At 58.0% G+C, this 26,286-nt stretch overlaps 1 protein-coding gene across 1 annotated transcript; it reads left to right on the forward strand.

Annotated features, from left to right (window-relative positions):
- Window positions 1-2,321: 2,321 nt before the first annotated feature.
- On the forward strand, window positions 2,322-23,750 carry TTLL12 (tubulin tyrosine ligase like 12). Its single transcript, XM_055252543.2, has 14 exons — window positions 2,322-2,563; window positions 6,339-6,508; window positions 8,534-8,732; window positions 9,475-9,634; window positions 9,723-9,856; window positions 13,367-13,443; window positions 15,425-15,541; window positions 15,637-15,831; window positions 16,212-16,323; window positions 17,490-17,641; window positions 18,145-18,226; window positions 20,486-20,554; window positions 21,461-21,599; window positions 22,208-23,750. Exons 1-14 carry the CDS (start codon window positions 2,387-2,389, stop codon window positions 22,357-22,359), a joined length of 1,935 nt encoding a protein of 644 aa, XP_055108518.1. The 5' UTR covers window positions 2,322-2,386; the 3' UTR covers window positions 22,360-23,750.
- The last annotated feature ends 2,536 nt before the right edge of the window (window positions 23,751-26,286 follow it).

Raw genomic sequence — 26,286 nt, forward strand, 5'->3', positions numbered from 1 at the left:
ACTCTCCACTTAGATCAAATTTTTCCTCAGAAAAGTACGTCAGTGTGATAGTATTAATAACACGTTTTTCTGACTGGGCGAGGTGGCTCATGCCTGTAATCCCAGCACTTTGGGAGGCTGAGATGGGCTGATCACTTGAGGCCAGGAGTTTGAGACCAGCCTGGACAACATGGCGCAACTCTGTCCCTACTAAAAATCCAAAAATTAGCCGGGTGTGGTGGTGCATGCCTGTAATCCCAGCTACTTGGGAGTCCGAGGTGGGAGGATCGCTTGAACCCAGGAGAGGGAGGTTGCAGTGAGCCAAGATCGTGTCACTGTACTCCAGCCTGGGCCACAAAGCAAGACGAGACTCCGTTCAAAAAAAAAAAACAAAAAGGCCAGTGCAGTGCCTCACACCTGTAATCCCAGCACTTTGGGAGGCCAAGGAGGGTGGATCACCTGAGGTCAGGAGCTCAAGGCCAGCCTGGACAACATGGTGAAACCCCGTCTCTACTAAAAATACATAAATTAGCTGGGCATGGTGGTGCACGCCTATAGTCCCAGCTACTCAGGAGGCTGCGGCAGAATTGCTTGAACCTGGGAGGTGGAGTTCCAGCATAGGCGACAGAGCAAGACTCCATTTCAAAAAAAAAAAGGCCAGGCGTGATGGCACATGCCTGTCATCCCAGCACTTTGGGAGGTGTGTGGATCACCTGAGGTCAGGAGTTTGAGACCAGCCTGACTAACATGGTGAAACCCCGTCTCTACTGAATACAAAAAATTAGCCAGGCGTGGTGGCACACCCCTGTAACCCCAGCTACTTGGGAGGCTGAGGCAGGAGAATCACTTGAACCCAGGAGGCAGAGGTTGCAGTGAACCGAAACTGCACCATTGCACTCCAGCCTGGGCAACAAGAGCAAAACTCCATCTCTAAATAAATAAATAAAATGTTTTTCTCTGCAGCCCTCGCCAACTTGAGTTTGGAAATTTAAGCCTTTGCAGACCCACCTGCTTCCTACAATGGAATTGAACAAGTCCCTGAACTGGTGCGTTTTATTCAAACTCAGTTCAAAAATGTTATCAAAATAGCATCTGAAGCTCCAAAAAATTTTCAGCCTTTGTTTTTTAGCAAATTACAATTCTTACAAAATTGCAAACAGGAAGACATTAAAATGTATCCCTACGGAGCAATAAAACTCAGAGTTCAAAAGAGAATGCCTTTTGAAATTCTATAACTGAACTGTTTTTTTTCTTTTAAAGAGGGAGTCTAGCTATGTTGTCGAGGCTAGACTTGAATTCTTGGGCTCAAGCTATCCTCCCGCTTCAGCCTCCCGAGTAAACTGGGACTACAGACGCGGCCACCACGCCCAGCTCAACTGCACTTCGAAACATCCCGACCTGCAGGAGTAAACTCTTCTGACGGGTACACTTGGTCTTAATTGGATCAACTGACATTCCGAGTCCAAATATAAGTAATTGAGAAGGGCCACGATTTTGCAGCATCCAAATCTGGTGACGCACTCACAAGAATCAAGAGTTCCTTACTCCCCCGAGTCAGGTGGCCTGTGAGCGCTGTGTGCCCGGTGCAGGAACAGCAGCGCCGCCTCGCCTTCCGGGCCGTAGGTGGAGCCTTTTCCGGTCCTGACAGCGCCGTACGTAGGCACCCCGCCCTCCCGGCATTCCCCGGGGTCGCCGCGGGCTGAGCGAGAAAAGCTCCGCCACCACGAGGTGCGCGTGCGCACACGGCGACAGCCAAACCGCAGGCGCGGCCGCAGGCGCGCGCCCTCTCCTGGCAAGCTCACGCGCTCTCGCACTCACCCCGCCGACGCGCAGGACCCGCCCGGGGGCCGCGGCAAACTGGGCTGGAGGCGGGCTGGGGGCGGGACGGGGTGGGGGGGGGGCCGAGAGGAGGGCGGGGCGGGGGGGTCGGAGGGGCCGGGAGGTGGCGGGGGTGCGGGGGGGCGGGGGGACTAGGAGGAGGGAGGAGGGCGGGGGGCAGGGGGGCTAGAAGGAGGGCGGGGGGGCGGAGGGCTGGGAGGAGGGCGGGGGGCGGAGGGCTGGGAGGAGGGCGGGGCTGGGGGGGCTGGGAGGAGGGCGGGGCTGGGGGGCTGGGGGGAGGGCGGGGCTGGGGGGAGGGCGGGGCGGGGGGGCTGGGGGAGGGCGGGGCGGGGGGGCTGGGGGAGGGCGGGGCGGGGGGGCTGGGGGAGGGCGGGGCGGGGGGGCTGGGGGGAGGGCGGGGCGGGGGGGCTGGGGGGAGGGCGGGGCGGGGCGGGGGGGCTGGGGGGAGGGCGGGGCGGGGCGGGGGGGCTGGGGGGAGGGCGGGGCGGGGCTGGGGGGAGGGCGGGGCGGAGGCAGGAGGGCGGGGCCGGCGGGCGGCGGCGCTGGAGTCGGCGCGAGTGCAGGCGCCATGGAGGCCGAGCGGGGTCCGGAGCGCCCGCCTGCGGAGCGTAGTAGCCCGGGCCAGACGCCGGAGGAGGACGCGCAGGCCTTGGCCGAGTTCGCGGCGCTGCACGGCCCGGCGCTGCGCGCTTCGGGGGTCCCCGAACGTTACTGGGGCCGCCTCCTGCACAAGCTGGAGCACGAGGTGCGGGGAAGGGCGGCGGGCACGTGCGGCGGCCGGGGTGGGAGCGCGGCGGGAGCCCGCGGCGCGGGATAGGAAAGAGCGCTCCTGGGCGGCGGGAGCCGCGCTGAGCCACCCCGAGCGCGTCCTGGGCAGTTCTGGCGCGGCGTGGAGTTGGGGGCCGAAGAGTGACAGCAGGAGACCGGGGTACCTGCGGCCCTGATCTGCCCGGGCCGGAGGCCGGCTGAGGGCTGCGGTGGGAACTTTAGGTCCTCCACACACCCGAGCCTCACACAGCCCTGCGAGGAGTGAAACTCATCACCCCCACTTCACACATGAGAATACTGCGGCTCCGAGAGTCCCTTCAGAGGGATTCTTTCAGCCGCTGCCTCACAGGGACAACGGGAACCCCGTGAATTTGTGTAGCTGTAACTGTTTGGTTCACAGAATTCAGTGTTTTTTCGTTTGATTTGAGCCTCGGGGTCCCCTCATCTTGCAGGTTAAAGAAAACGGCTGTGAGAGGTGGAAGAGAAATCTAAAGAAAAATGGAAAAGGTTGAGAAGCCTCTAGGTTCTCTCCCTTTTTGTGAGGACGGCCCATCCTGCTCACTTGCCTCCTCCACTCCAAAGCGTTCCCACTGTCCTGGCTGGGGATGAGCCCTGGATTTTTATTGTGTGCCCAGGGGCTGAGGCCACAGCACCTTCCCGGGCTGGCGGGGTGTCTTGTCTTTAGCTGGGACCCGACATCTCCTCCAGGTGCTGCCTCCCGGACTGAGATGAGGCTAGTGGCGCAGGTGATGAAGTGGAACCCCAGAGCCAAGAACAGGGACCCGGGCCGAGAACTAGGAGTCCCTGGGCCCGGCTGCTGGCGAGACCCTACGGTCTCTGAGCCAGTTTTTCTCTATGTAATCCTGGTTGGACTAGGAACCTTCCTGCTGGAATCGTGCAGTGAGTGGCACCTCCTTATGTTACAGTGTAACAGAGTTTCCTCTGCCCCTCACTTCTGCCATATGCTTTCCGAGGACCACTCTGGTCCCAGGCCTGTGCTGGGTGGAAGGGTCCTTGGTTTGTTCATGAGGACAGAAAGGTTCCCATGTGCTGCGTGGAAGGAGCACAGTGGGAATGACCAGCTCCTGCCCAGCCAGCCTCCACGGCAGCACGCCCTCCGTCGGGCAGTCACTCGCCCATCTGAGTCCTGTTCTCCAACCGCGAAGGGGATGGTGAGACACCACCTGGCTCCCACAGTATTGGAGGGATGGGACGTGGCATGAGAAATATGCCCGGCACACAGAGGGTGGTGGCCACCGCGTCACGTCCCCTGCCCAGGCCGCCCTGCCTGCTGTTGCCCTACTAAGGGGCAGCCGGTGTTTTTCCGTGACCCTCCCCAGCCATTAAGGGCAGAGCTGAGTCACTGCTTTACCATTCACAAACTTGCAGCTCTTGCCGAGTGAAGCCTCCTGCTGCTGCTGGCCCACGTGTGGGGGAGGCCGCCAACAGCAGCAGCACCTGCCAGCGCTATGGGCCCTTCCACCCCTGGCCATCAGCCCTCTCCCTCACCTTAGGCCGGCTGCCCTGGAAAGGATGGGGAAACTTGAAGATATATATTTTTTTTCTTTCTTTTTTAAATTGAGACGGAGTCTCGCTCTGTCACCCAGGCTGGAGTGCAGTTGGCATGATCTTGGCTCACTGCAATCTCCCCTCCCGGGTTCAAATGATTCTCCTGCCTCAGCCTCCTGAGTAGCTGGGATTACAGGCGTGCACCACCACACCCAGCTAATTTTTGTATTTTTAGTAGAGATGGGGCTTCGCCATGTTGGTCAGGCTGGTCTTGAACTCCTGACCTCGTGATCCGCCCGCCTAGGCCTCCCAAAGTGTTGGAATTACAGACGTGAGCCACCGCGCCGGGCCGAAGAGATGTTTTTAAAATGTCTACTCTTCTGTCTGCACAAGCTTCCCAGTTGCAAAACCATTCCCCTTATCTCCTGGGGAGTTCTTCCAGTCCTGCCATGAAGGGGTTGTGGTGAAGGAGAAACCCAGCATCCCATTTCACAGCTGGGTTGAAGCCAAGCCAGGCTTGAGGCAGGCTCTCTGTCACTCAGACTCATACTGTCCCCTAGGGATTTGATTTGGAGTACTGGGGTGGAAGCCTGATGTCTGGATTCCAGCCCTCTGAGCCTCCCTCCAGCCCTAAACTGGAGAAGGCAGTAGCCTCCCCAGACCCACCTTGAGGGCTAAAGGAGAACTGGACACCCCTTGTCTCAGGTGCCTTGTCTCTCACGTGACCCCTGGTTTGCTCCACGCTGGGCTATCTGCCTCCAGGCCTTTGCTCTTACTCTTTCCTCTGCCTGGAGTTCCTTTCCATCCTCACCCCGTAGCCTCATGTTTAAATCTCCTTCTTCAAAGCTGGCCTTTGGTTATGGTTCCTCATCCATAAAGTCTTCCCAGGCCCTCCAGGCCCCAGAGCAATTTACCTGATACTCTCAGGTGGCCTAGACCTTACTCAGCCGTGAGCTCCCTGAGCGAGACCATGAGTGATTCATCCTCATGCCACCAAAGTGCAAGTCCTGCCCAGTGTACAAAAGCTGCCTGCACCTGAGTCGTTAGCTAGTTTCCAACTGCCGTTTTTAATCGAGTAGTGGGAAATAGGTTTTAGGGGGGCACTGGCCTTCGTTGAGCCTCCACTGTGCGCCAGGACTTTATGCACGCTGTTTGATTTCATTCCGTCAGTGTCCTGAAAGGTGGATGACACCCCCTCTCACAAGAGAAGAAACAGTCTCAGGAGTGTAACCATGGCACCACGTGCTTATCATTAGCATTTGTTGTGGAGAAGTGTAACAATGGCACTGCGACAGAGCATTTGCTGTGGCACCGCGTGCTTATAGAGCATTTGCTGTGGCCGGGCCCTACTCTGAGTTCTGGGTATGAATCATCTAATCCTCCCAGTAGCCCTCAGAGGAAGGTTATGTTATTCCCATTGTGTGGATGAGGAAACACGCACGGGATAGTTCAGTAACTTGTTCAAGGTCACTTGTCTAGGAAGTGGTGAAACCAAGATTTGAACCCACACAGCCTGGCTCCAGAATCTGCCCAGAAGCCCCCCTTGCCGGCTTGTGGCAGACAGGGCATGAGTGTGGCTGTGCCAGGGACCCCACTGCTCCACGCACACCAGAAGAGGTCACTTGTCTGCTTGACTGGCCACACAAGGCAGGACCAAGGCCCTTATCTTCCCATCCCACCTTGATCTGGGGCCTTGCTTCCTGTTGGCCTGGATTGGGTGGGGCTGGGCTGGAGAAGGCTTCACTGTGAGTTGACTCAGCTGTCCTGGTGTTGAAGGGTTCTTCTGGTGAGGGGGGCATTGGGGTATGCCCCCAGCCACCAAGATCCTGACTCTTCCATTAACCTCCAGTGTAATTGCAGCCACCCTGTCTGCCTTTGGGGCCTCTCTTTCCCTGTAATGTGAGGGGGGTGGACTACAGATACCTCCAGCGAGTCCTCGAGGTCCCATCTCCATGCACAGCATCCCGTGGGACAAGAGGCTCTGGATGACAGCTCAGGTGACGGTGGGGTACATTAGGTCCCTGTTCTGAGCCTGAAATCTCCAGGAGCTTCAATCTCCCCACCCGTAAGACTGTGTGTAGTTGCATTAAACAGGTCCCACACCTCTGAAGGAGACAAGTTTGTCCTTGAGGCCTGGGTGTGGCACCTTGGGTGGCTTTCTGGAGTGGAAGTCCTGGCTGTGGTGAAGGCATTGGGGTGGGGTGTCTTGCCCACACTCCTGCTGACGGGAGCTCTGGCCCCAGGTTTTCGACGCTGGGGAAGTGTTTGGGATCATGCAAGTGGAGGAAGTGGAAGAGGAGGAGGACGAGGCAGCCCGGGAGGTGCGGAAGAAGCTGCCCAACCCGGGGAGCGAGCTGTGCTACAAGGTCATCGTGACCAGGGAGAGCGGGCTCCAGGCAGCCGACCCCAGCAGGTAGGAGCCTGGCCAGAGACACCACCACAACCTTCACTTGGTGAAAGGTGGGAGATGCAGTAATGCAGATTCTCCTGGGCCCTGCACCGCCGCTGGACATCTTCCTCAGGACAGCTTTGTGGCAAGCACATGTGGCCAGCGGTGTGTCCATCAGGGCTTCAGAGTACTGTCCATGGCAACACAGCATTCCTGGGGTGACCGGACGGACCTCGGCCTGAGAGCCTCTCCCAGCGGTCTCATTGTCACGGTGGTCCTGCTACAGGGGATTAGGAGTTCCAGTTTTGCTCGAGGTCACCCTCCAGCTTAAGGGTGCAGGTCAGCCCCACTGCTCCCCGGTCACAGCCCCTCCCTGGTCCTGCTGAATTGGAATCTGGGGTGGGCCCTGGAGCACCTGAGGACCTGAGACCCAGAGCAGGCCTGGCCTTGCCAAGGGCCACGGGGTAGTTAGGGCAGAGCTGAGGCTGTACCTCAGGCTTCCTGCCCCCAGGGACCAAGAGTGGCTATCCCTAGGACAGGCCTGCAGGCCCCTCTGCCAAAGGTTTTGTGGACCCTCGGAGAAAACTTGCTGGGCCCCTGTGTCCACGCACAGCTCTTAGGGCAGGGCTCTGGTCTCTTCTGCAGAGCTTCTCCCGCCTCCTCCTCCAGCTGGGAGTGGGCAGTAGCAAACCACCCTGGAAATACGGACAGCCCAGCACCCCCGCCCATGCGTGCTCAGGCTCACCCTCCCCTTCAGGTTCAGTGAACTGAGTTCTCCTGTGCCGCTCAGGCCCAGGAACAGGTGAATTCAATGCGGTGGCTGCCCTGGGAGCTCCCAGCTCATCGTGCCTCTCCGGCCTACAAGCACATACCCCGCTGCCAGGCGTGTTTTGGGTGTGGGGGAGGCTAGATATCCAGAGTCTTGGATTTGGAGCCTGAGTGTTCATTTCAACCCCACCTGCTTCTGGGCCTTTCTGCTTCCAGGCCTTCATCCCCCTGAGTCTCCCCTGATTGCCAGGCCCCAACAAGCTCTCCATCCTCATCCCCATAGCTATCTTTGTACAGCACCCCTTGTTGCACTTGCCCAGGGTCACCCCGAAGGCCTGGCTCTGCCCTGCATCACGTGGTCACGCACTCTAGCACAAGTGCAAGAGTAAACCCACTTACTTTAGGACGGGCCAGCAAAAGTCATATAAGCACGATAAGATAAATACTCCTGAACTTGCCCCCCAGCCTAAGAACTGGAACGCTGGCTGTCCCTTTCATTTTAAAAGGGGAACAGAGACGAGGGCAAGCTGGAGGCTGCTTTGTCTGTTAGGAACCTGTGTGTGTGTGGTGCATCCTAATCCGGCAGAGCTCTGGGAGGGTTATGGTCAGCCCTGCATCCTACAGGATAGGGACAGTTCATCCTGTGCCACAGCCCCAGCATGCCTCTGTAGCAGCTCAGCTGCAGGGGTCCTGTGTGCGGGGACTGGAAGCCTCTCCCACAAAAAGGCCTTGGTGCTTCCAGAAGACCTGGCTGCGTGGGTGAGGCCTTTGTGGTAGCCCCCATGCCATTTGTGTGCGTTGGCCTCCGGCGTGTAGGGCCTTTGCTTTTGTTGAGCAGCTGTGGTGTGCCAGGCCTTCAGGCAGCAAGACAGGCAGCATGGGCCTGCCCTGCAGTGGCCCAAGGTCCAGTTGAGGACTTCGTGCTAGTGACTGCTGGTGTGTTTATTATAAGTGCTTGGTGGACAGTAGGTGTACCGCATATCTGGTGTCATTTGCTGCTTATGACAGCCAGGTGACAGGCGGTAGAGACCCCTTCTGCCCTGTTTGAGAAGCTTGAAGAGGAGGAGGCGCTCGCCCAGCATCACACAGGGAGTGAGCAGCAGCGCCAGTACCTGGCCCAGGCCCACTGGAGTCCAAAACTGGACATAACTATGGCACCCAGTAGGCCAAATCTTGGGACCCTGGGCCCTGGTCCCAGCACAGCCCTGGGCCTCTTCCTCCCCCCACTTCCCTTTGCCCCATGCCCGCCCGGCAGCCTCACACTGTGGCCTGTGCTCACAGCATCTTCCTCATTGACCACGCCTGGACGTGCCGCGTGGAGCACGCACGCCAGCAGCTGCAGCAGGTGCCCGGGCTGCTGCACCGCATGGCCAACCTGATGGGCATTGAGTTCCACGGTGAGCTGCCCAGTGCGGAGGCTGTGGCCCTGGTGCTGGAGGAGATGTGGAAGTTCAACCAGACCTACCAGCTGGCCCATGGGGTGAGTGGGTAGCTGGGCCCCGGGGACGGGGAGGACAGGCATGGGCACAGACCTCAGCTGCCCTGTGCCATCAGGCTGGGTGAGGGGCCAGCCAGAGCAAGCAACTCACTTTCTCCTATGGCTTCCTAAGGAGAGTGCTATCCTGGGGACTCGGACCCAGCTGACCTCTGAGCCCACAGGACGCAGCCCTCTCAGACTCCTAAACTGAAACGGCCCAGATGACACAGCCGCCTCTTTCCTGGCCCCTCTGATTCTGTCACTCTCTTAAAAGCCCTCAACCGTTCCTCACCCACCCCTGCTGGCCTCTCCGGGGACTCACCCCATGCTCCAGCCCCTCACCACTCTTAGTTTGGGAAAAGACACCTGCTTTGTTTCTCATGATTTTAGCTTAGATACCACCTTCTCCAGGGAGCCTTCCCTGAGCTCAAAGACTATTCCCACCACCCCCCAATTACCCACAAACCCAGATACACCCCTACGGGTGCTGGACTGTGTGCCTTGTTACCAAACGCCCTTTTACCACGAGTGTTCACACTGTGTTACCCAGGCCTGTGTCCTGGTCTGCAAAGGCAGGACTGCTGTCCCGGAGCCCCTAGCTTGGCTAAAGGGCCTGGGATACATGTGAGAGGGCCTCCAAGATCAGAGAAGTGGCTGTGGGCTGGTGGTCGATGTCTGGGTTCTGGAAAGGAGTTCCGGTGGGTGGATGGATGGGCGAGGGGTGCCATATGTGCTCTGTCTGCAGACAGCCGAGGAGAAGATGCCAGTGTGGTATATCATGGATGAGTTCGGTTCGCGGATCCAGCACGCGGATGTGCCCAGCTTCGCCACGGCACCCTTCTTCTACATGCCCCAGCAGGTGGCCTACACGCTGCTGTGGCCCCTGAGGGACCTGGACACTGGCGGTAAGTCCAGCACCTGCCTGCCCTGGAGGAGGGGCCTCAGTCCAGTGTCATGTCACCCCCTCTGATGGGCACACATGTCTTGGCACAGAGGAGGTGACCCGAGACTTTGCCTACGGAGAGACGGACCCCCTGATCCGGAAGTGCATGCTGCTGCCCTGGGCCCCCACCGACATGCTGGACCTCAGCTCCTGCACACCCGAGCCGCCTGCCGAGCACTACCAGGTGCGGCCCTCCTCCACCTCTGGGCCTGTCTGCTTGGTAGCTTCCAGAATGTTCTCTGTGCAGACACCAAATATTATCAAACCCCAGCCGGATGCCAGGCCCTGAGCCAGTTACCGTGGGAGGCATAGAGTTTTGGGAGCCTCTCAGAGATGAGGGGCTCAGAGAGTGAACACAAGCTGCCTGTGGCTGCACGGTTGGGGCTCCAGATCCCAGGGTGCCTGGTGCTGGCGTCCGTCCTCAGGGGGTCCACGCTGCTCCCTCAGGAAGGAGGGAGCTGTGCAGTTGGTCTTGGCTGTGAACCCCACTCAGCCCCCTGTCCTCATCTCACCGAGGCACGGAAACACCCTGTCTTCACACATCGCGTGCCTCCCTTACTCAGCAGGCCTGCAGGTTACCGTCATGGTCACTGTTACTGATAACAAAGGTGCTTTCAGTCTCGGTCAGGGCCCTGAGGGACCCAGCTGGCCCACTCAGAAGTGCCTGGCTGGAGGTAAGAGCTCATCCAGGCCCCATACAAGGAGGCTGGCAGGTTAGGGAGCCAGAATTGGCAAGGCCTCAGTGCTGGGGGTGGAAGAGGAGCCTTTGGGAACGTAGCCACCTCCAGAACCAGTCAGGGCTGGGTAGGAGGTTCCTACCCTGACCCGTCTCCTCCTTCCCCTCCTCTCCCATCTGCTGCTGCTTCTGTAGGCTGGAACCAGCCTACAAGGGAGCCTGTGCTTAGTACTTTGTGGGCGTGTGCCACTCAGTTCCTTACAGTTTTACAGTTCTGTTTTTATCTTCATTTTACTGAGGATGAGGACATTGAGACACAGAGAGGCTAAATCATTTGCCAAGGGTCACACAGCAGGTGGAAGAGCTGGAGTCCAGCTGAGGCTGCAGGCTTGCCCCACGGCGACTAAAGTCGTCCTTTTTGCACACCAGGCGCTCACTAAGTGCCTCGGAGGGTTGCGAGAAGGGTTAGACGAGTTGACTCACGTGAGAGTGGGTGCGTGGAGGCTGGGCGTCGTGGCTCACGCCTGTAATCCCAGCACTTTAGGAGGCTGAGACGGGCAGATCACGAGGTCAGGAGATTGAGACCATCCTGGCCAACAGGGTGAAACCCCATCTCTACTAAAAATACAAAAAATTAGCCGGGCGTGGTGGCGGGCACCTGTTGTCCCAGCTACTCAGGAGGCTGAGGCAGGAGCGTGGTGTGAACCCGGGAGGCAGAGCTTGCAGTCAGCTGAGATCACGCCGCTGCACTCCAGCCTGAGGAACAGAGCGAGACTCCGTCTCAAAAAAAAAAAAAGAGAGTGGGCGCATGGAGTGGTGGCGTGTTTGTGTGGGCGCTGCTGATTGCAGGGGTGGGCTGTGGGGGGGCCTCCTTTCACTTTTGATCTAAGTCAGTGGTGATTGAACCAACCATGCCAAAAACAAGGGGGTCAATCTTATTGGTTCAAAGGGTGCTTACAAGCCTCCCGGAGCCCCTGCACCAGGAAGGTGCTTAGTACACGGTTGTCTGAAAAAGTGAATGCCTTCGTGGATGCAACTGGAGGGACAAACGCTTCCTGGTCTCGGGGTTGTTTGTTAATGGAACATGAACTAAAGTTCGTGTTTTTCCTTGGGAAGCTCTGGGCTGACGAGGAAGAGGAGGAGATACAAGGCCAGGCATCCTTGTTTTTTCCCATTTGACCCTTCACAATCAGGTCTGCTCTGGGCCCAGGGTTGCCTGTGTCGATTAGCTATGGCTGGGTAACAAGTAACTCCAAAACTTAGCACCTTAATACAGTAAACATTTATTATCTCACACGATTTCTGTGGGACAGGAGTTCAGGAGTGGCTCAGCGGGGTGCCTCTGGCCTCAAGTCTCCCTCAAGGTACACAGGCTGCCCGTCGGGCTGCAGACCCGCTTCTGCACGGCATATGTGCATGCCTGCTGTGTTGGTGCTGGCTGTTGGCAGCAGGCCTGGGCTCCCTGCCTTGTGGGCCTCTCCGTAAGAGTGCTCAGGTGTCCTCAGGATGTGGCACCTGATTTCTCCCGGAGCAAGTGATCCAAGGGAGAGAGAAAAGAGGAAGCCTCAAGCTTCATGGCCTTGTTGCAGAAGCAACCCTGTCCCTTCCACCTTTTTCCTGCTCATTAGAAGCAACTCATTAGGCCCATCCCACCCTCAGAGATGGATGCGGCTCTGCCTTTGGAAGAGAGTGTTAAAGAGTTTGTAGGCATGTTTTAATCTTTTTTTTTTTTAATTTTTTAAAAAAGATAGGGTCAGCCGGGCGCGGTGGCTCACGCCTGTAATCCCAGCACTTTGGGAGGCTGAGGCGGGCGGATCACGAGGTCAGGAGATTGAGACCATCCTGGCTAACACGGTGAAACCCCGTCTCTACTAAAAATACAAAAAATTAGCCGGGCGAGGTGGTGGGCACCTGTAGTCCCAGCTACGCGGGAGGCTGAGGCAGGAGAATGGCGTGAACCCCGGGGGACGGAGCCTGCAGTGAGCCGAGATCGCACCACTGCACTCCAGCCTGGGTGAAAGAGCGAGACTCCTTCTCAAAAAAAAAAAAAAAAAAAAAAAGATAGGGTCTTGCTTTTGTCCCGGCTAGAGTACAGTGGCATGATCCTAGCTAACTGCCACCTCCAATTCCTGGGCTCAGGCAGTCCTCCTGCCTCAGCCTCCCGAGTAGCTGGGATTCCAGGCAACTGCCACCAAGCCCCGCTAATTATTTAATTTTTCTGTAGACACAGGGTCTCACTATGTTGCCCAGGCTGGTCCTACACACCTGGGCTCAAGCACTCCTCCACCTCAGCTTCCCAAAGTGCAGGGATTACTGGCTTGAGCCACCGTGTGCAGCCACGTGGGCGTGTTTTAAATCATGACACTGCTGAAGCTCCCGACAGCCCTCCTGGCTCCTAGGATAAAGCGGCTCCGCCCAGGAGGGGCTTGGCACCTTCTCGCCCCCTGTGATTTCAAGGTAGTACTGAGAAGATGTGCAACAACGTTTACCTTGTTCTTTTGACACCAAACTAGGACTGTTCAGCATCCGAGGGGCCTGGAACCCCAGAATCCTGGGGTGAGGGAGTGGTTAGAGGCTTTGGGATGTTGGGAGGGAGGAGCAGCCATGTGCCCCGTGAGGCCATAGAACCTGACACCAGGTGGTGAGGCTTGTGTCCCCTCCCTTTCTTCCTTTTTTTTTTTTTTTGAGTTGTAATCTCACACTCTCTCCCAGGCTGGAGTGCAGTGGCACAATCTTGGCTCACTGCAACCTCCGCCTCCTGGGTTGAAGCGATTCTCCTGCCTCAGCCTCCCGAGTAGCTGGAATTACAGGCACGCGCCACCATGCCCGGCTAATTTTTATATTCTTAGTAGAGTGGGGGTTTTGCCATGTTGGCCAGGCTGGTCTCGAACTCCTGACATCATGTGATCCACTTGCCTCACCCTCTCAAAGTGCTGGGATTATGGACATGAGCCACCACACCCGGCCTTTCCCTCCCTTCCTTGACCTCATCTCTACCTCCGGTGTGTTTCCTCCTAGGCCATTCTGGAGGAAAACAAGGAGAAGCTGCCACTTGACATCAACCCCGTGGTACACCCCCACGACCACATCTTCAAGTGCGTAGCCCCCACTGCTTGGGCTTGGACTTGTCCCCATTCTCCGCCTCCCACGCTTCGTGGTTCCCACAGCCCCAGAGCAGTGCTTGGCACATGGTGCGCAGCAAGTCACCTGTGTCCTGTCTGGGCACAGCAGTGACAAGTGCAGGGAGTGGAGTTCTTGGGACCCCAGAGCAAATGCCGCAGAAAGAGAGTGAGCGGGGCTTTCTGGAGATTTTTTTTTTTTTGAGATGGAGTCTCCCTCTGTCACCCAGGCTGGAATGCAATGGCATGATCTCAGCTCACTGCAACCTCCACCTCCCAGGTTTCACACCTCACCTATGAGGCCAGGCATAGTGGCTCATGCCTGTAATCCCAGCGCTTTGGGAGGCCGAGCCAGACGGATCACCTGAGGTCAGGAGTTCAACACCAGCCTGGCCAGCATGGTGAAACTCCGTCTCTACTAAAAATACAAAAAAAAAAAAAAATTAGTAGGGCACGGTGGCGGGCGCCTGTAATCACAGCTACTCGGGAGGCCAAGGAGGAAGAATCGCTTAAAACCTGGGAGGCAGAGGCTGCAGTGAACTGAGATTGGGCCATTGCGCTCCAGCCTGGGCTACAGAGCAAGACTCCTTAAAAAAAAATAATAAAGTCATCCTTGAAAGTTAAAAATAGGAATAGGCCATGGAAATGCTGGCAGTGGGTAAAGGGCCCCCTGGGCAGAAGCATCGGCCACTGCCAGTCCCCATCCCACCCCTGTCCTCTGGGCACCAAGGGGTCACGTTACCAACCTTGCATGTCATGGGGCTGCTCCGCCTACCTGGATACCATGTTCATCCAGTCCTGGAAACCGACACCAGCCAGGCCTGTGCGTGCCAGCCCTCCCCAAAGCAGGGAGCCTTTGCTGGCCGGGAACATGCTGGGCTCCCACAACAGGCACCCAGGCTGCCAGTAGGGGCCCCTCCCAGGAGGCTGCAGGTGTGGCTGGTGAGTTAAGGAGAGCCAGGCCGGCAGGTCCAGGCGGGACACGGTGCAGAAGCAGGCACAGGTGAGGACCCAGAGATGCAGAGCAGATTCCACCTCAGCCCTCACAGGAGCCCCTCCCTGAGGCTCCCAGCCACTCCCCTTGGCTGCCCAAACCTGGTCCAGCCAGGAACAGGCAGCCTGCTCGACTCTGCCCCTCCACCGGGCCTGAGGGCTTTCCTCCCTGCTGGCCTCTGCCCCAGCTGGGCAGCCCAGGGGCTCTTGCTGAGACGTGAGTCTGGTGGTGACCTGGCCAGGGCCTAAGGTCCCTCCACCTCCTCTGGGGCAGAGGCCTCACAGAGGCACTTGGTGTGTCTATATGAGATTGGTGGCCCCGGCCTCATCCTCTTGTTTTCCATGCAAGAGGAAAGAACTAGCACCTAATAAACACCCAAATTATGCCATTTAATTGTTTTTTTTTTTTTTGAGACGGGGTCTCGCTCTGTTGCCCAGGCTGGAGTGCAGTGGCGCGATCTCGGCTCACTGCAAGCTCCGCCTCCTGGGTTCACGCCATTCTCCTGCCTCAGCCTCTCTGAGTAGCTGGGACTACAGGTGCCCGCCACCACGCCCGGCTAATTTTTTGTATTTTTAGTAGAGATGGGGTTTCACCGTGGTCTCGATCTCCTGACCTCGTGATCCGCCCGCCTCGGCCTCCCAAAGTGCTGGGATTACAAGCGTGAGCCACCGCGCCCGGCCCTATGCCATTTAATTGTAATGACAAATGTGAAGTGGATGGTGTGGTCCAGTCCTGCAGATGGGGAACCAGGGGTCACAAGGGTACGGGTTGCGCCCCTCCCTTGGCAGATCGGAGGGAGCGGGGTCCGAAACCGGGCTGTCCAACATCATGACTCGAACCCAGGACTTGCCTCTGCCTCATTAGCTTCAAAACAGGGAGGGGAGTCCCTGAGCCAGGGCTAGTGCTGGAGTCCCGCTTGGACACTTGGGAGCCAGGATCACCCAGCTCGGGCTCTCCCCACAGGGTCTACACGGACGTGCAGCAGGTGGCCAGCAGCCTTACCCACCCACGCTTCACCCTCACCCAGAGTGAGGCGGACGCCGACATCCTCTTCAACTTCTCACACTTCAAGGACTACAGGTGAGGGCACCTCTGGCCACAGGGGCCCTCCCAGTCAGGGCCTCTAGGCACCGCCGGCCTCCCCTTTAGCTGGCGCACCTGCCTCCGCCCTGCAGGAAACTCAGCCAGGAGAGGCCTGGCGTGCTGCTGAACCAGTTCCCCTGCGAGAACCTGCTGACCGTCAAGGACTGCCTGGCCTCCATCGCGCGCCGGGCGGGGGGCCCCGAGGGCCCACCCTGGCTGCCCCGAACCTTCAACCTGCGCACCGAGCTGCCCCAGTTTGTCAGCTACTTCCAGCAGCGGGAAAGGTGGTAAGTCCCAGACACGGCATCGGCATGCTCCATGGCCCTTTCCCCCGGCCCAGCCTCTGTCCACCTGCTCCTCCATGAGCACCCACTGTGGAAACCGTGATGCGGGAGCCGAGCTGGGGGCCCCGAACGTCACGGCCGGCTTCGTGGACCGCAGGACCTCTCCAGGCTTTTGCTAGGGCTGTCCTCTCCACTGCAGCGCGGCGCCCTGGCCTCTGGCAGACCCCTCGTTTCCCATGCCCCTGCCTCTGACAGCTCCTCCCTGGTGCCCCCTCAGCTCCCAGGGAGAAGCGGGCTGCCCTCTTTTGCCTCTGGGTCCTAGGGTGGCACCATCTGGGAACACAGGCCCCAGGCGCCACCCAGACAGCCCTTCTGCTCCCCAGGGGCGAGGACAACCACTGGATCTGCAAGCCTTGGAACCTGGCGCGCAGCCTGGACACCCACGTCACCAAGAGCCTGCACAGCATCATCCGGCACCGAGAGAGCACCCCCAAGGTGGGCCCCGCAGCCCAGGGGCCCTGGCTGGACAGTGAGAGGTGGGGCAAAGGGCACCGAGTGTCATGGTCCTTATGGACAGGTCCAGGCTGGGCAGGGTGGCTCACACCTGTAATCCCAGCACTGTGGGAAGCAGAGGAGGATCACTTGAGCCCAGAAGTTGGGAACCAGCCTGAGCAACATAGGGAGACCTCGTTTCTACAAGGGAAAAACTTTAAAAATTATCCGGGCGTGTTGGCACACACCTGTAGTCCCAGCTTCTCAGGAGGCTAAGGCAGGAGGATCACTTGAGCCCAAGAGGTGGAGGCTGCAGTGAGCTGTGATCGCATCACCATGCTCCACCCTGGGCGACAGAGCAAGACCCAGTCTTCAAAAAAAGAACTGCCCTGGGTGCATCTAATTGCAAAGTCCCTACCACATAGTGTGCCAGGTATGGCTGCCCAGCACGGGGAGGTGGCTGAGCCTGGACAAGGAGCCTCTCAGAGCCGTGGTAAAGATTCGTAGTGAGGGGACATCCCGAGGGAGGTTTGGGATTGCAGGACACAGGATCTGCCTGGGCTGTATACATAGTCAGAGGCTGGCGGGAAATGCATCATGAGGACGATTATGGTGGAGACTTCAGGCCGTGGGATGGGGGTGGATAGAATTATGGGTGAGAATTTATATTCCATTTCAATTAAAAATGGATATAAAGACTTTGCTTCAGGGTGCGGTGGCTCACACCTGTAATCCCAGCACTTTGGGAGGCCAAGGTGGGCGGATCACCTGAGGTCAGGAGTTCGAAACCAGCCTGGCCAACATGGAGAAACCCCTTCTCTACTACAAAAACAGAAATTAGCTGGGGGTGGTGGCCGACACCCGTAATCCCAGCTACTCGGGAGGCTGAGGCAGGAGAATTGCTTGAACCCGGGAGCCAGAGATTGCAGTGAGCCGAGATTGTGCCACCGCACTCCAGCTTGGGCGACAGAACAAAACTCTGTCTCAAAAAAAAAAAAAAGACTTTGCGGCAACTTAGGCAGGTTTGAAAAGGCAGAAGGAGGAGTAAAGTGCAGCCATGTCTGTGCCCCCTGCATGGCTTCGTATGCTCGGGAGCCCCAGGGGGCTCTGTCCTGGCCCAGCAGAGGAGAGACGAGGGCCACCAGTGAGCTCGCGCCTGTGTCCTCCAGGTTGTGTCCAAGTACATCGAAAGTCCTGTGTTGTTCCTTCGAGAAGACGTCGGAAAGGTCAAGTTTGACATCCGCTACATCGTGCTGCTGCGGTCAGTGAGGCCCCTACGGTTGTTCGTGTATGATGTGTTCTGGCTGCGGTTCTCCAACCGGTAAGTGGAGGGCCGGCCGGGTCCAGGGTCAGGGAGCTGGGTGACCGGGTGGAGGTAGCGGGTGGGTGATGGGCCCTTTTTGGAATCAGAAAGTGTTGTTGGAAGGCACCATCCATCATTCACCCAGTGAGCGGCCCTTGGAGCCCGTCTCCCTTGGTGTTAATTGGCAGTGACTTGCCCTGCCCACCTCAGAGTTCTGGCGTTGCCCACAGTAATGGATGTGAACATTCTTTGTAAGATGGGCACCAACATGAGAACCAGGTGCTGTTTTTATGGACCTGCAGAGACTTCACAGCTAGCACCTCACTCACCTCCACCCCAGCGTGGTGGGGCTGTGGGGCTGCCCAACCCACACAGACAAGGGAACAGGCTCCCGCCTGAGCAGCAGGTGGTCCTGCCCCGAGCCCTGAACCCCTAGCTGGGAAGGCTGAGTGGGTGGCGCCTCCCTCGCAGGGACAAGGCTGGCTCAAGAACCCACGTGTGTCTGCACACTTGTCTTCCAGGGCCTTTGCACTCAACGACCTGGATGACTATGAGAAGCACTTCACGGTCATGAATTACGACCCAGATGTGGTGCTGAAGCAGGTAGGGCCTGAGGGAGGTGCAGAGCAGGTTCACACACAGGCCAGGGCACACCCAGACCCCACCCCGCCCACACTGCCTCCTAGGAGTACTGGCACACGGGCCAGTCCCAGGAGCCGCCTCCTCAGTTCCTGCTATGGAAGGCGATTGTTAGCACTGCCATGATGAGCCGGGCTGGGTTCTGTGTTGTCTCAGGTAAGCCTCCCCACGGCACAGAGGGCCACTCGCTGTGTTTGAGATAATGCAGACACAGGGGGATGGGTCCAGCAGCAGGTTGAAACAGTGTGTTCCCAGCCGGGGCTTACTCCTCACCACCACTTCAACCGGAAAAGCAGACCACCCTGTGAGCGCCAGGGCAGGCGGGGGTGGGGAGGCCCAGAGATGGGTGCGGAGAGGCCCCACCTGGTCCGGCTGGCTGCTGGCCCGTGACCCTGCCCGGGTCTAGGACCCCCTGTCCTCCCTGGTGCACAGTGCTGAGCAGTGACCCGTGCGGTGGGCACTCAGTGAATGGCAGCTGCACCATCTGAGCACCTGGAGCTCAGGGGCATCTGGACAAAGGCCTTTCCAAGGTCAGGGCGAGAAACCAGAGCTGGCCAGCCAGTGCACGCGGACAGGTAGGCACAGCCTGCACAGAAGCGGGAACTGGGTACAGGAAGAAAGAAAGGAAGTCCTGGAAGGCCTCTGTGACCTGGCTGGTTAATGACTGTTTCAGATGCACAGAACACCTACCCCACCCTGCCTGTCGCCAGCCTTGCAGGTGCCGCAGACTCCCCATGCAGCCAGCCCCAACGCTCCCTGACCCCTGAATGTGTGGCTGTCATTCCCAGGCATGTCTTGATTCTTTTCAGCAGGAGTATATTCCTGACCATTCAAGCTGCTGTTTTGCTTACTTAGGTTTTTTGTTTTGTTTTGTTTTTTCGAGAGACAGTGCCTCACACTGTCACCCAGGCTGGAGTGCAGAGGCATGATCTCGGCTCACTGCAACCGCAATCTCCTGGGCCCAAGCCATCCTTCTGCCTCAGCCACCTAAAGTAGCTGGGGCTACGGGCATGTGCCTCCACGCCCAGCTAATTTTTTTGTATTTTTAGTAGAGACCGGGTTTCACCATGTTGCCCAGGCTTGTCTGAAACTCCTGGACTCAAGCGATCTGCCTGCCTCAGCCTCCCAAAGTGCTGGGATTACAGGCGTGAGCCACCACGCCTGGCCTCCTACTTAGGTTTTTATGTAAATATTATCTTATTGAACGGATCCTTCTGCAGCTTGCTTTGTTGGCTGAGTGGCGTGTTTTGAGGTTTCGAGGTTCAGGGTTGTTGCTAAGTGTGGCTGCGGTTGGTTATCTGAGGTCTTCACTAATGATAAGTCATGGCGCGTGAACACGTGTGGAGGCACCTGGCCATGCCCGTGTCCAAGGAGTCCTCTAGGAGGACTTGGAGAAAGGGCCCTGCCATGCCCTGGTGACTGTACCAGCACACACGCCCCACAGGGGCCGAGTGGTCCTGTTGCTTCTGTCCCTCTTATCCTTGCCTGTGCTGAAGCCTACTCCCTAGGACCCAGAGCCCCCAGCAGGGCCCCAGGACATTGGTGGAAGTCGCCCTCAGATTCTGAGCCCCTCCCTTCTGTACTGTGTGGGTCATCCTGAGAGTCCTCTCCTGGAGCCCTGTGCCTGGGGAGGTGCGTCCAGCATGGCATGGATGTCGGATTCCATAGGGGCCTTTCCTGGCTTGTCCTTTTCTGGGAGAAACGAGCCAACTGCCACTTTCCTCAGGTGTGTTTTGAGTAAAGTCTTGAGGCCAAAAAGATCTTGCATCCTTCAAGCACTCTGAGCTGGTGCTGAGCCAGGGCACAGGCAGGCCCCGTGGCGGGGTCTTGAGCCCTGCCTCCTTCGCACTGTACTGGGCTGAGTGTGAGGATGGCGCCAGCTCAGGCCCTGCAGTTTCTGGAGTCCTCGATATTCATTGTCTCATGTGAGCCTCACAGCCGCCTGGCAAAGTCAGTTTACTGGGCAGGGTACATTTTCCCATTTCACAGAGGAGGAAACAGGCTCAGAGAAGTTAATCCATTGGTCCAGAGTCACACAGTAAGACCTGGAGCCCAGACTCCATCTCCTGCCTCCTGTTTGGACCCTGAGGGGCCGGGGCTGGCTGCCTGCTCCTGGAACCCCCACCCAGTGTCAGAAGCTCCTGGTCCAGGCAGTAGCAGGCTGCTTGTTCCTGGCCCAGCGGAGGCCTGTGCAGAGTGTGATGGGCCCTGTGTCTGTTGCAGGTGCACTGTGAAGAGTTCATCCCCGAGTTTGAGAAGCAATACCCAGAATTTCCCTGGACAGATGTCCAGGTAAGTCCTGTCCTGCACACCATCGCAGGCCGGTGGGGCGGGTCCCGGGCTGGGGGCCTGCAGGAGATGCTCCCTTCCCTCTCGGCTGGCATGGGCTGGGAGGGACCTTTGTCCCCTGCAGTTGGTCATTCTCCCCAGAGGCTGGCAAGACAGCATGGGCTTAGGCCGGGCGCGGTGGCTCACGCCTGTAATCCCAGTACTTGGGAGGCCAAGGCGGGCGGATCACAAGGTCAGGAGATCGAGACCATCCTGGCTAACATGGTGAAACCCCGTCTCTACTAAAAAAATACAAAACAATTAGCCAGGCATGGTGGCGGGCGCCTGTAGTCCCAGCCACTCAGGAGGCTGAGGCAGGAGAATGGCGTGAACCCGGGAGGCAGAGCTTGCAGTGAGCCGAGATCACGCCACTGTATTCCAGCCTGGGCGATAGAGCAAGACTCCGTCTCAAAAAAAAAAAAAAAAAACCACAGTGTGGACTCCCCTCCCTTCCACCCTGGGCGTTTGTGGGTGCTCCTGAGAGGGAGGGAGCTGGAGGGGCATGTGGGGTACCCCTGGGACAGCCAGAGGGTGGCAGCATTGCCTGATCCCGGAATCCCAGTCATATGGAGACGTTGGCTGGGCCACCATGTCCAGCAGCGGCATTCTGGGTGCTGTGTTGAGCTCCCTGGGGCAGTGGGGAGCAACAGGGGGTCTGCGGCAGGAGATGGGCAGATTTGCAGAAGGTGGGCGTCAGGAGTAAGAGGGCAGGTGCTGGGCGCATGTGGCCATGGTGAGGTCTAGAGACGTGAAGATGTGGGAGGGGGTGACTTGGGCCATGTGGGGCACGGGGCTTGGGCAGGGGCAGCAAACCCCCTATTGAGAGGCTGTTCTGAGCAGGCCTCGTAACTCAGCCTCCTTGGTCTCCAGGCTGAGATCTTCCGGGCCTTCGCAGAGCTGTTCCAGGTGGCCTGTGCCAAGCCACCACCCCTGGGCCTCTGTGACTACCCCTCATCCCGGGCCATGTATGCCATCGACCTCATGCTGAAGTGGGACAACGGCCCAGATGGTAAGAGGGGCTCCCCATCTCCTGATCCAAACCAGCAGGCGCCCCCTCTACCAGCCAGCCACAGCCTGGAGAAGGCAGGCAGCTGCCCCAGGCTGGCCTCTGGCTTGAATCAGCCAGGAATCTGGGTTGGGGAAAACCCTGGCTTGGCCCACAGGAAGTGCCTGCGGTGCAGAGTCTGGAGGGGAAGGGCTGCGGGTTGGGCCTCTGAGTCGGGGGAGAGCTCTCAGGACAGGAGACCCGTGTGAAAGGCACCCTGACCCCAACCCACACCACCCTGGCAGGCCTTCCCTGTGCCAGAACCCCACACACACCACCGCTGCTGCATGTTTACTCTTTTTTGACTAAACTGAACATCCAAGCTTAAAGGGCCACGCTGTCATCCCTAGGGCTGGAGGCAGCCCTGGCCTCTCCTAGAGAAGCAGATGTCAGGCCAAGCCTCCCCAACAAAGTCAAGAGACCCAAGTTCTAGGCCCAGCCTTGTCCTGCTCATCCCCTGGGAATCAGGGCCCAGGTTCATGGCCTCCCAGCCTTTGCTGGATCCCCAGGCCACTGTCCTGCAGAGTGGAGGCCAACGAACCTTCACACTCTGCTGCGCTCTTTGCCGTCAGGAAAGCGGGTGATGCAGCCGCAGATCCTGGAGGTGAACTTCAACCCCGACTGTGAGCGAGCCTGCAGGTACCACCCCACCTTCTTCAATGACGTCTTCAGCACCTTGTTTCTGGACCAGCCCGGCGGCTGCCACGTTACCTGCCTTGTTTAGGCACTCGCTGTCCCCAAAACCTGTGCTTGGGGCAGGATTCCAACCTCAGTTCTCTGAGCTGCTTCTGCAAAGGCCATGTCCCTCCCCACACCGGCCCTGGGCATAGCCTCAGCCCCAGGCCTCTGTCCTCCCGAGCCATCCTCCCGGCCCCACACTCTGGGAGCACAGCATCCTCCTCTCACCCGTGGGTCAGAGCAGGACAGTGATGGTGTCCCCAGGGCTGACCACCGCCCCAGGCCCTGCCCTCACCCCTCACCCCTCACCACCATCCGTGCACTGATGAGTCTCCAGTTTAGCCAAGGGCTTCGTTCCTGGCATGGAGAATTTGTTCCTGGCTGCTGTGTTTCCAGGGGGTGCGGGGGGAAGGGTTCCGTGGAGTGAGACAAGGTGTCCTCGGGAGCAGGGTTCCACCGGGAAGCGTTTGGGAGCCCTGTGTCACACAGGGCAGGCGGGTTTCTCTTCCGGGGTCTCTGCTCTTATGCATCAGGACAACCCCGGGACGGCTGTGGGGCCCCACACTGCACCCACAGGGCTCTATGCAACAGGGGCCCAGGAACAGCCTGGGGCCACCACCCAGCAAGCCCGCCTTATCACCCATTCCAGCTCACCCAGAACCTTCACCAGCAAACCTCCTGCTGAGGTCCTGGCAGGAGGCCACCGTCTTGTTACCGTTTCCTTTTCCGTTTGCTGAGGGTCACAGACCCCAACAGGGAAATCAGTATCTGTCTTCCCAGTGGTTGCCCTGCTCGCCAGGCACTCCACGGGGTCCCGCCCTGGTCTGAGATGGACCAGGATCCTTCGGCAAGGGGCGCTTGGGGCTGGGGCTGATTGTGGGCTGCAGAGCGCCAGACAGAAAAGGATTCCAATCAGAACTTCAGGTTAAAGTCAGATGCCACCTACCAGGGTCCATAGTCAAAATGTTGGTTTTTTCTTATTTTTTAATGTATGGGAGAAAAGTGTAAAATTCCAGTTCTTTTCTAATTGTGTTTCTGAAATTAGGAGTCAGCTGCCAGCGTTTTTGTGTGGCTGCAGTGTGCCTGGGCCCAGCTCACGGGCAGTGGGTGGGCCTAACTGCCCAGGCAGGTGGGAGCTACTTCCAGAGCCTTCCAGTGCACGGGAGGGCAGGGCGAGGTGTGGAGGTGTCTCCTCTTTGAAATTAAGAACTATCTTGTAGCAAAGCTGCACCTGATGATGCTGCCTCTCCTCTCTGTGTTGTCTGGGCCTCTGTTTACAAGCATGCGTTGCCCTTCCTGAGGGGAGCCATGCTCTAGCCCCTGGAGGGCCTGTTGCAGGGGCAGGGCGGGCCCATCGCCTTTGGCAGCTCCTGGAGAGCTGTTGACATGCAGTCCCCCTCACTCGGTTCGTACTGCAATAAAGGCCATCTTCTCTTACTTCTGCCCTCCTTTCTCTTTGGACCCTGGAGCCACAGGCTCAGCCTGGCCTGTCGCCCCAGCTGTCACTGAAAAGCCCCAGATACCAAAAAGTCACCCACAAAAAGTGGGAGAAGAAATAAGATGGCCTTTAGATCGCAGGCCTCCACCCCAAAGTGTGACTTCCCCATGCTGGATGTTTCCAAGCCGGCGGGGAGCCTCGGTCCTCGCGTGGCCCCGCAACCCTAGTGGCCCTGGAGATAGCGGCCTCCCCACACTTGCTTCCTTGTCCTGGGGTGGGGACGGTGAGAAACCCTGGCTGCTGGGGCATCTGCAGGGCTCCTCGGGCCACTGCTGAGCAGGTGCATGGACACCGTTGGTGGAAGCGGTGCCACATGGTGACCAAGGAGGCAGGCCAGGCATGGTGGCTCACGCCTGTAATCCCAGCATTTTGGGAGTCTGAGGCGGGACAGAGAACAGGTCTCACAAGGTCAAGAGATCGAGACGATCCTGGACAACATGGTAAAACCCTGTCTCTACTAAAAATACAAAAAAAAAAAAAAATTAGCCAGGCGTGGTGGCACGCGCCTGTAGTCCCAGCTACTCGGGAGGCTGAGGCAGAAGAATCACTTGAACCCGGGAGGCGGAGGTTGCAGTGAGCCAAGATCATGCCACTGCACTCCAGCCCGACAGAGTGAGACTCCGTCTCAAAAAAAAAAGACGCGGTAGGCAGAGCGGCCCTGAGGCAGGCTGCCTGGACTGCACTGCTTCTCTCCTGAGCCTCCCTTCCTGGGGAGGTCTCAGGACTGATGCCCACACGGACTCTGTCCAGAAGCTCAACGGCCGGTGCTCTCACTGGTTCCCAGCTCACTTAAAACCTGGTGCCCAGGAGATAGTCCTGCCCAGGGAGCAGCTGGGACAGCCCCAGTATCAAGACCACATGGTCCAGGCTTTCCATGATTGTAGATGGCTGTTCTCTGTCCCCACATGTTCTTGCACCTCTGCTCACTGCAAATGGACACCCCCAAGGAAGGCCGAGAGCCAGAGACTCCATGAGCTGGAAGACCAGCCGGCTCCAGGTGCTGAGGCAATTGCCAGGAGATGTTTATCTCACTAAATACTTCCTGGTACTCATTTGCACCCTCATCACTCTGTTAAGAAGCCATGCAAAGCCGGAATTGCCCAGGCACAGTGGCTCACGCCTGTAATCCCAGCACTGTGGGAGGCCGAGGCGAGCGGATCATTTGAGGTCAGGAGTTCGAGACCAGGCTACCCAATGTGTTGAAATCCCATCCTACTAAAAATACAAAAATTAGCCAGGCATGGTGGTACACACCTGTAATCCCAGCTACTCTGGAAGCTGAGGCAGGAGAATCACTTGAACCTGGGAGGCAGAGGTTGCAGTGAGCCAAGATGGCGCCACTGCACTCCAGCCTGGGCGACAGAGCAAGACCGTCTCAAAAAATAGTAATAAACCCACTCAAAAGCATCAAAACCTTAAGTTCCCAGTGGATGACAGCAGCTTAGAAAAGGAGAGAATGCTGTCTGTTACGAGCAGGGGAAACGTCGCCAGGCTGTTAAAAGGAAGCCAGCAGACGAAATGCTAAATGCGTTCTCTCGCCCGTTTTTCCAGGGCGTTTTTGTGGCAGTGCGTGTTTTGTGGCCAGCAGGAGCTATGTGAGACATTTGTTACAGATGAACAACCCCACGAGTTGCAGAGATGGCAAAGGTCCGGGTTGCACTTTCTCCAGTCCCTAAGTGTCTAGCATGGACTCAGGTGTCCCTTGACACTTCAAAGGATACCCCTGTGCCCTGCGGGGACGGTGCATGCTCACCGGAATGCTGAAGCAGGAGACAGCCTGGCCTGTAAGTTTGTTGCTAGCAAGGACCTCTCTGCCGTCCGCTGCTTGGACTAATGTCTGCACAGAGCTCTGGAGGAATTCAACTCTGAGTGTCTTGGAGAACTTCAGAAATAAGGTAATAAAAAGGATATACAGAGGCACCCCAGCTAGCTTCTCTGCACCGGTGAGCATCAGGAAAGCCATGTGGGCTGAGGGCTCAGCTGAGTGCCGTGGCCGCGAAGTTTTTGGATCCTGCAGAGCGTAATCTGTCAGGCATCAAACTCTGCCAGAGTCAAGGGAGCGGGAGGCTGAGGGTCAGGGTGGAATGGCTCAGCCCCTGGGCGGGAGCCATCCCTTCTGTCAGAAGAATGCAGTCGACTGTCTTTACTCATTTCTCTGAGCTGTTCATTCTTCCACGTGTGTGTGTGTGTGTGTGTGTGTGTGTGTGTGTGTGTGTGGTGTGCATGCACCAGAGTGAATGGTATAGACAGTCTCCCTATGTTGCCCAGGCTGGTCTCAAACACCTGGCCTCAAGCAGTTCTCCCGCCTCAGCCTCCCAAAGTGCTGGGATTACAGGTGTGAGCCACTGTGTCCAAGCTTTTGTGAACGTCTGGTTGCGTCTGAGCGTACGGGTCGGGAGAGGATGCAGGAGTCAGGGAGAAAGGAGAGGAAGCAGCAGCTGCGGGCTGCTGAGTGATGATGAGCTGTCTGTGAAC

This window comes from Symphalangus syndactylus, chromosome 18 (assembly GCF_028878055.3).
Source record: "Symphalangus syndactylus isolate Jambi chromosome 18, NHGRI_mSymSyn1-v2.1_pri, whole genome shotgun sequence".
In the NCBI taxonomy this organism is placed as follows: domain Eukaryota; kingdom Metazoa; phylum Chordata; class Mammalia; order Primates; family Hylobatidae; genus Symphalangus; species Symphalangus syndactylus.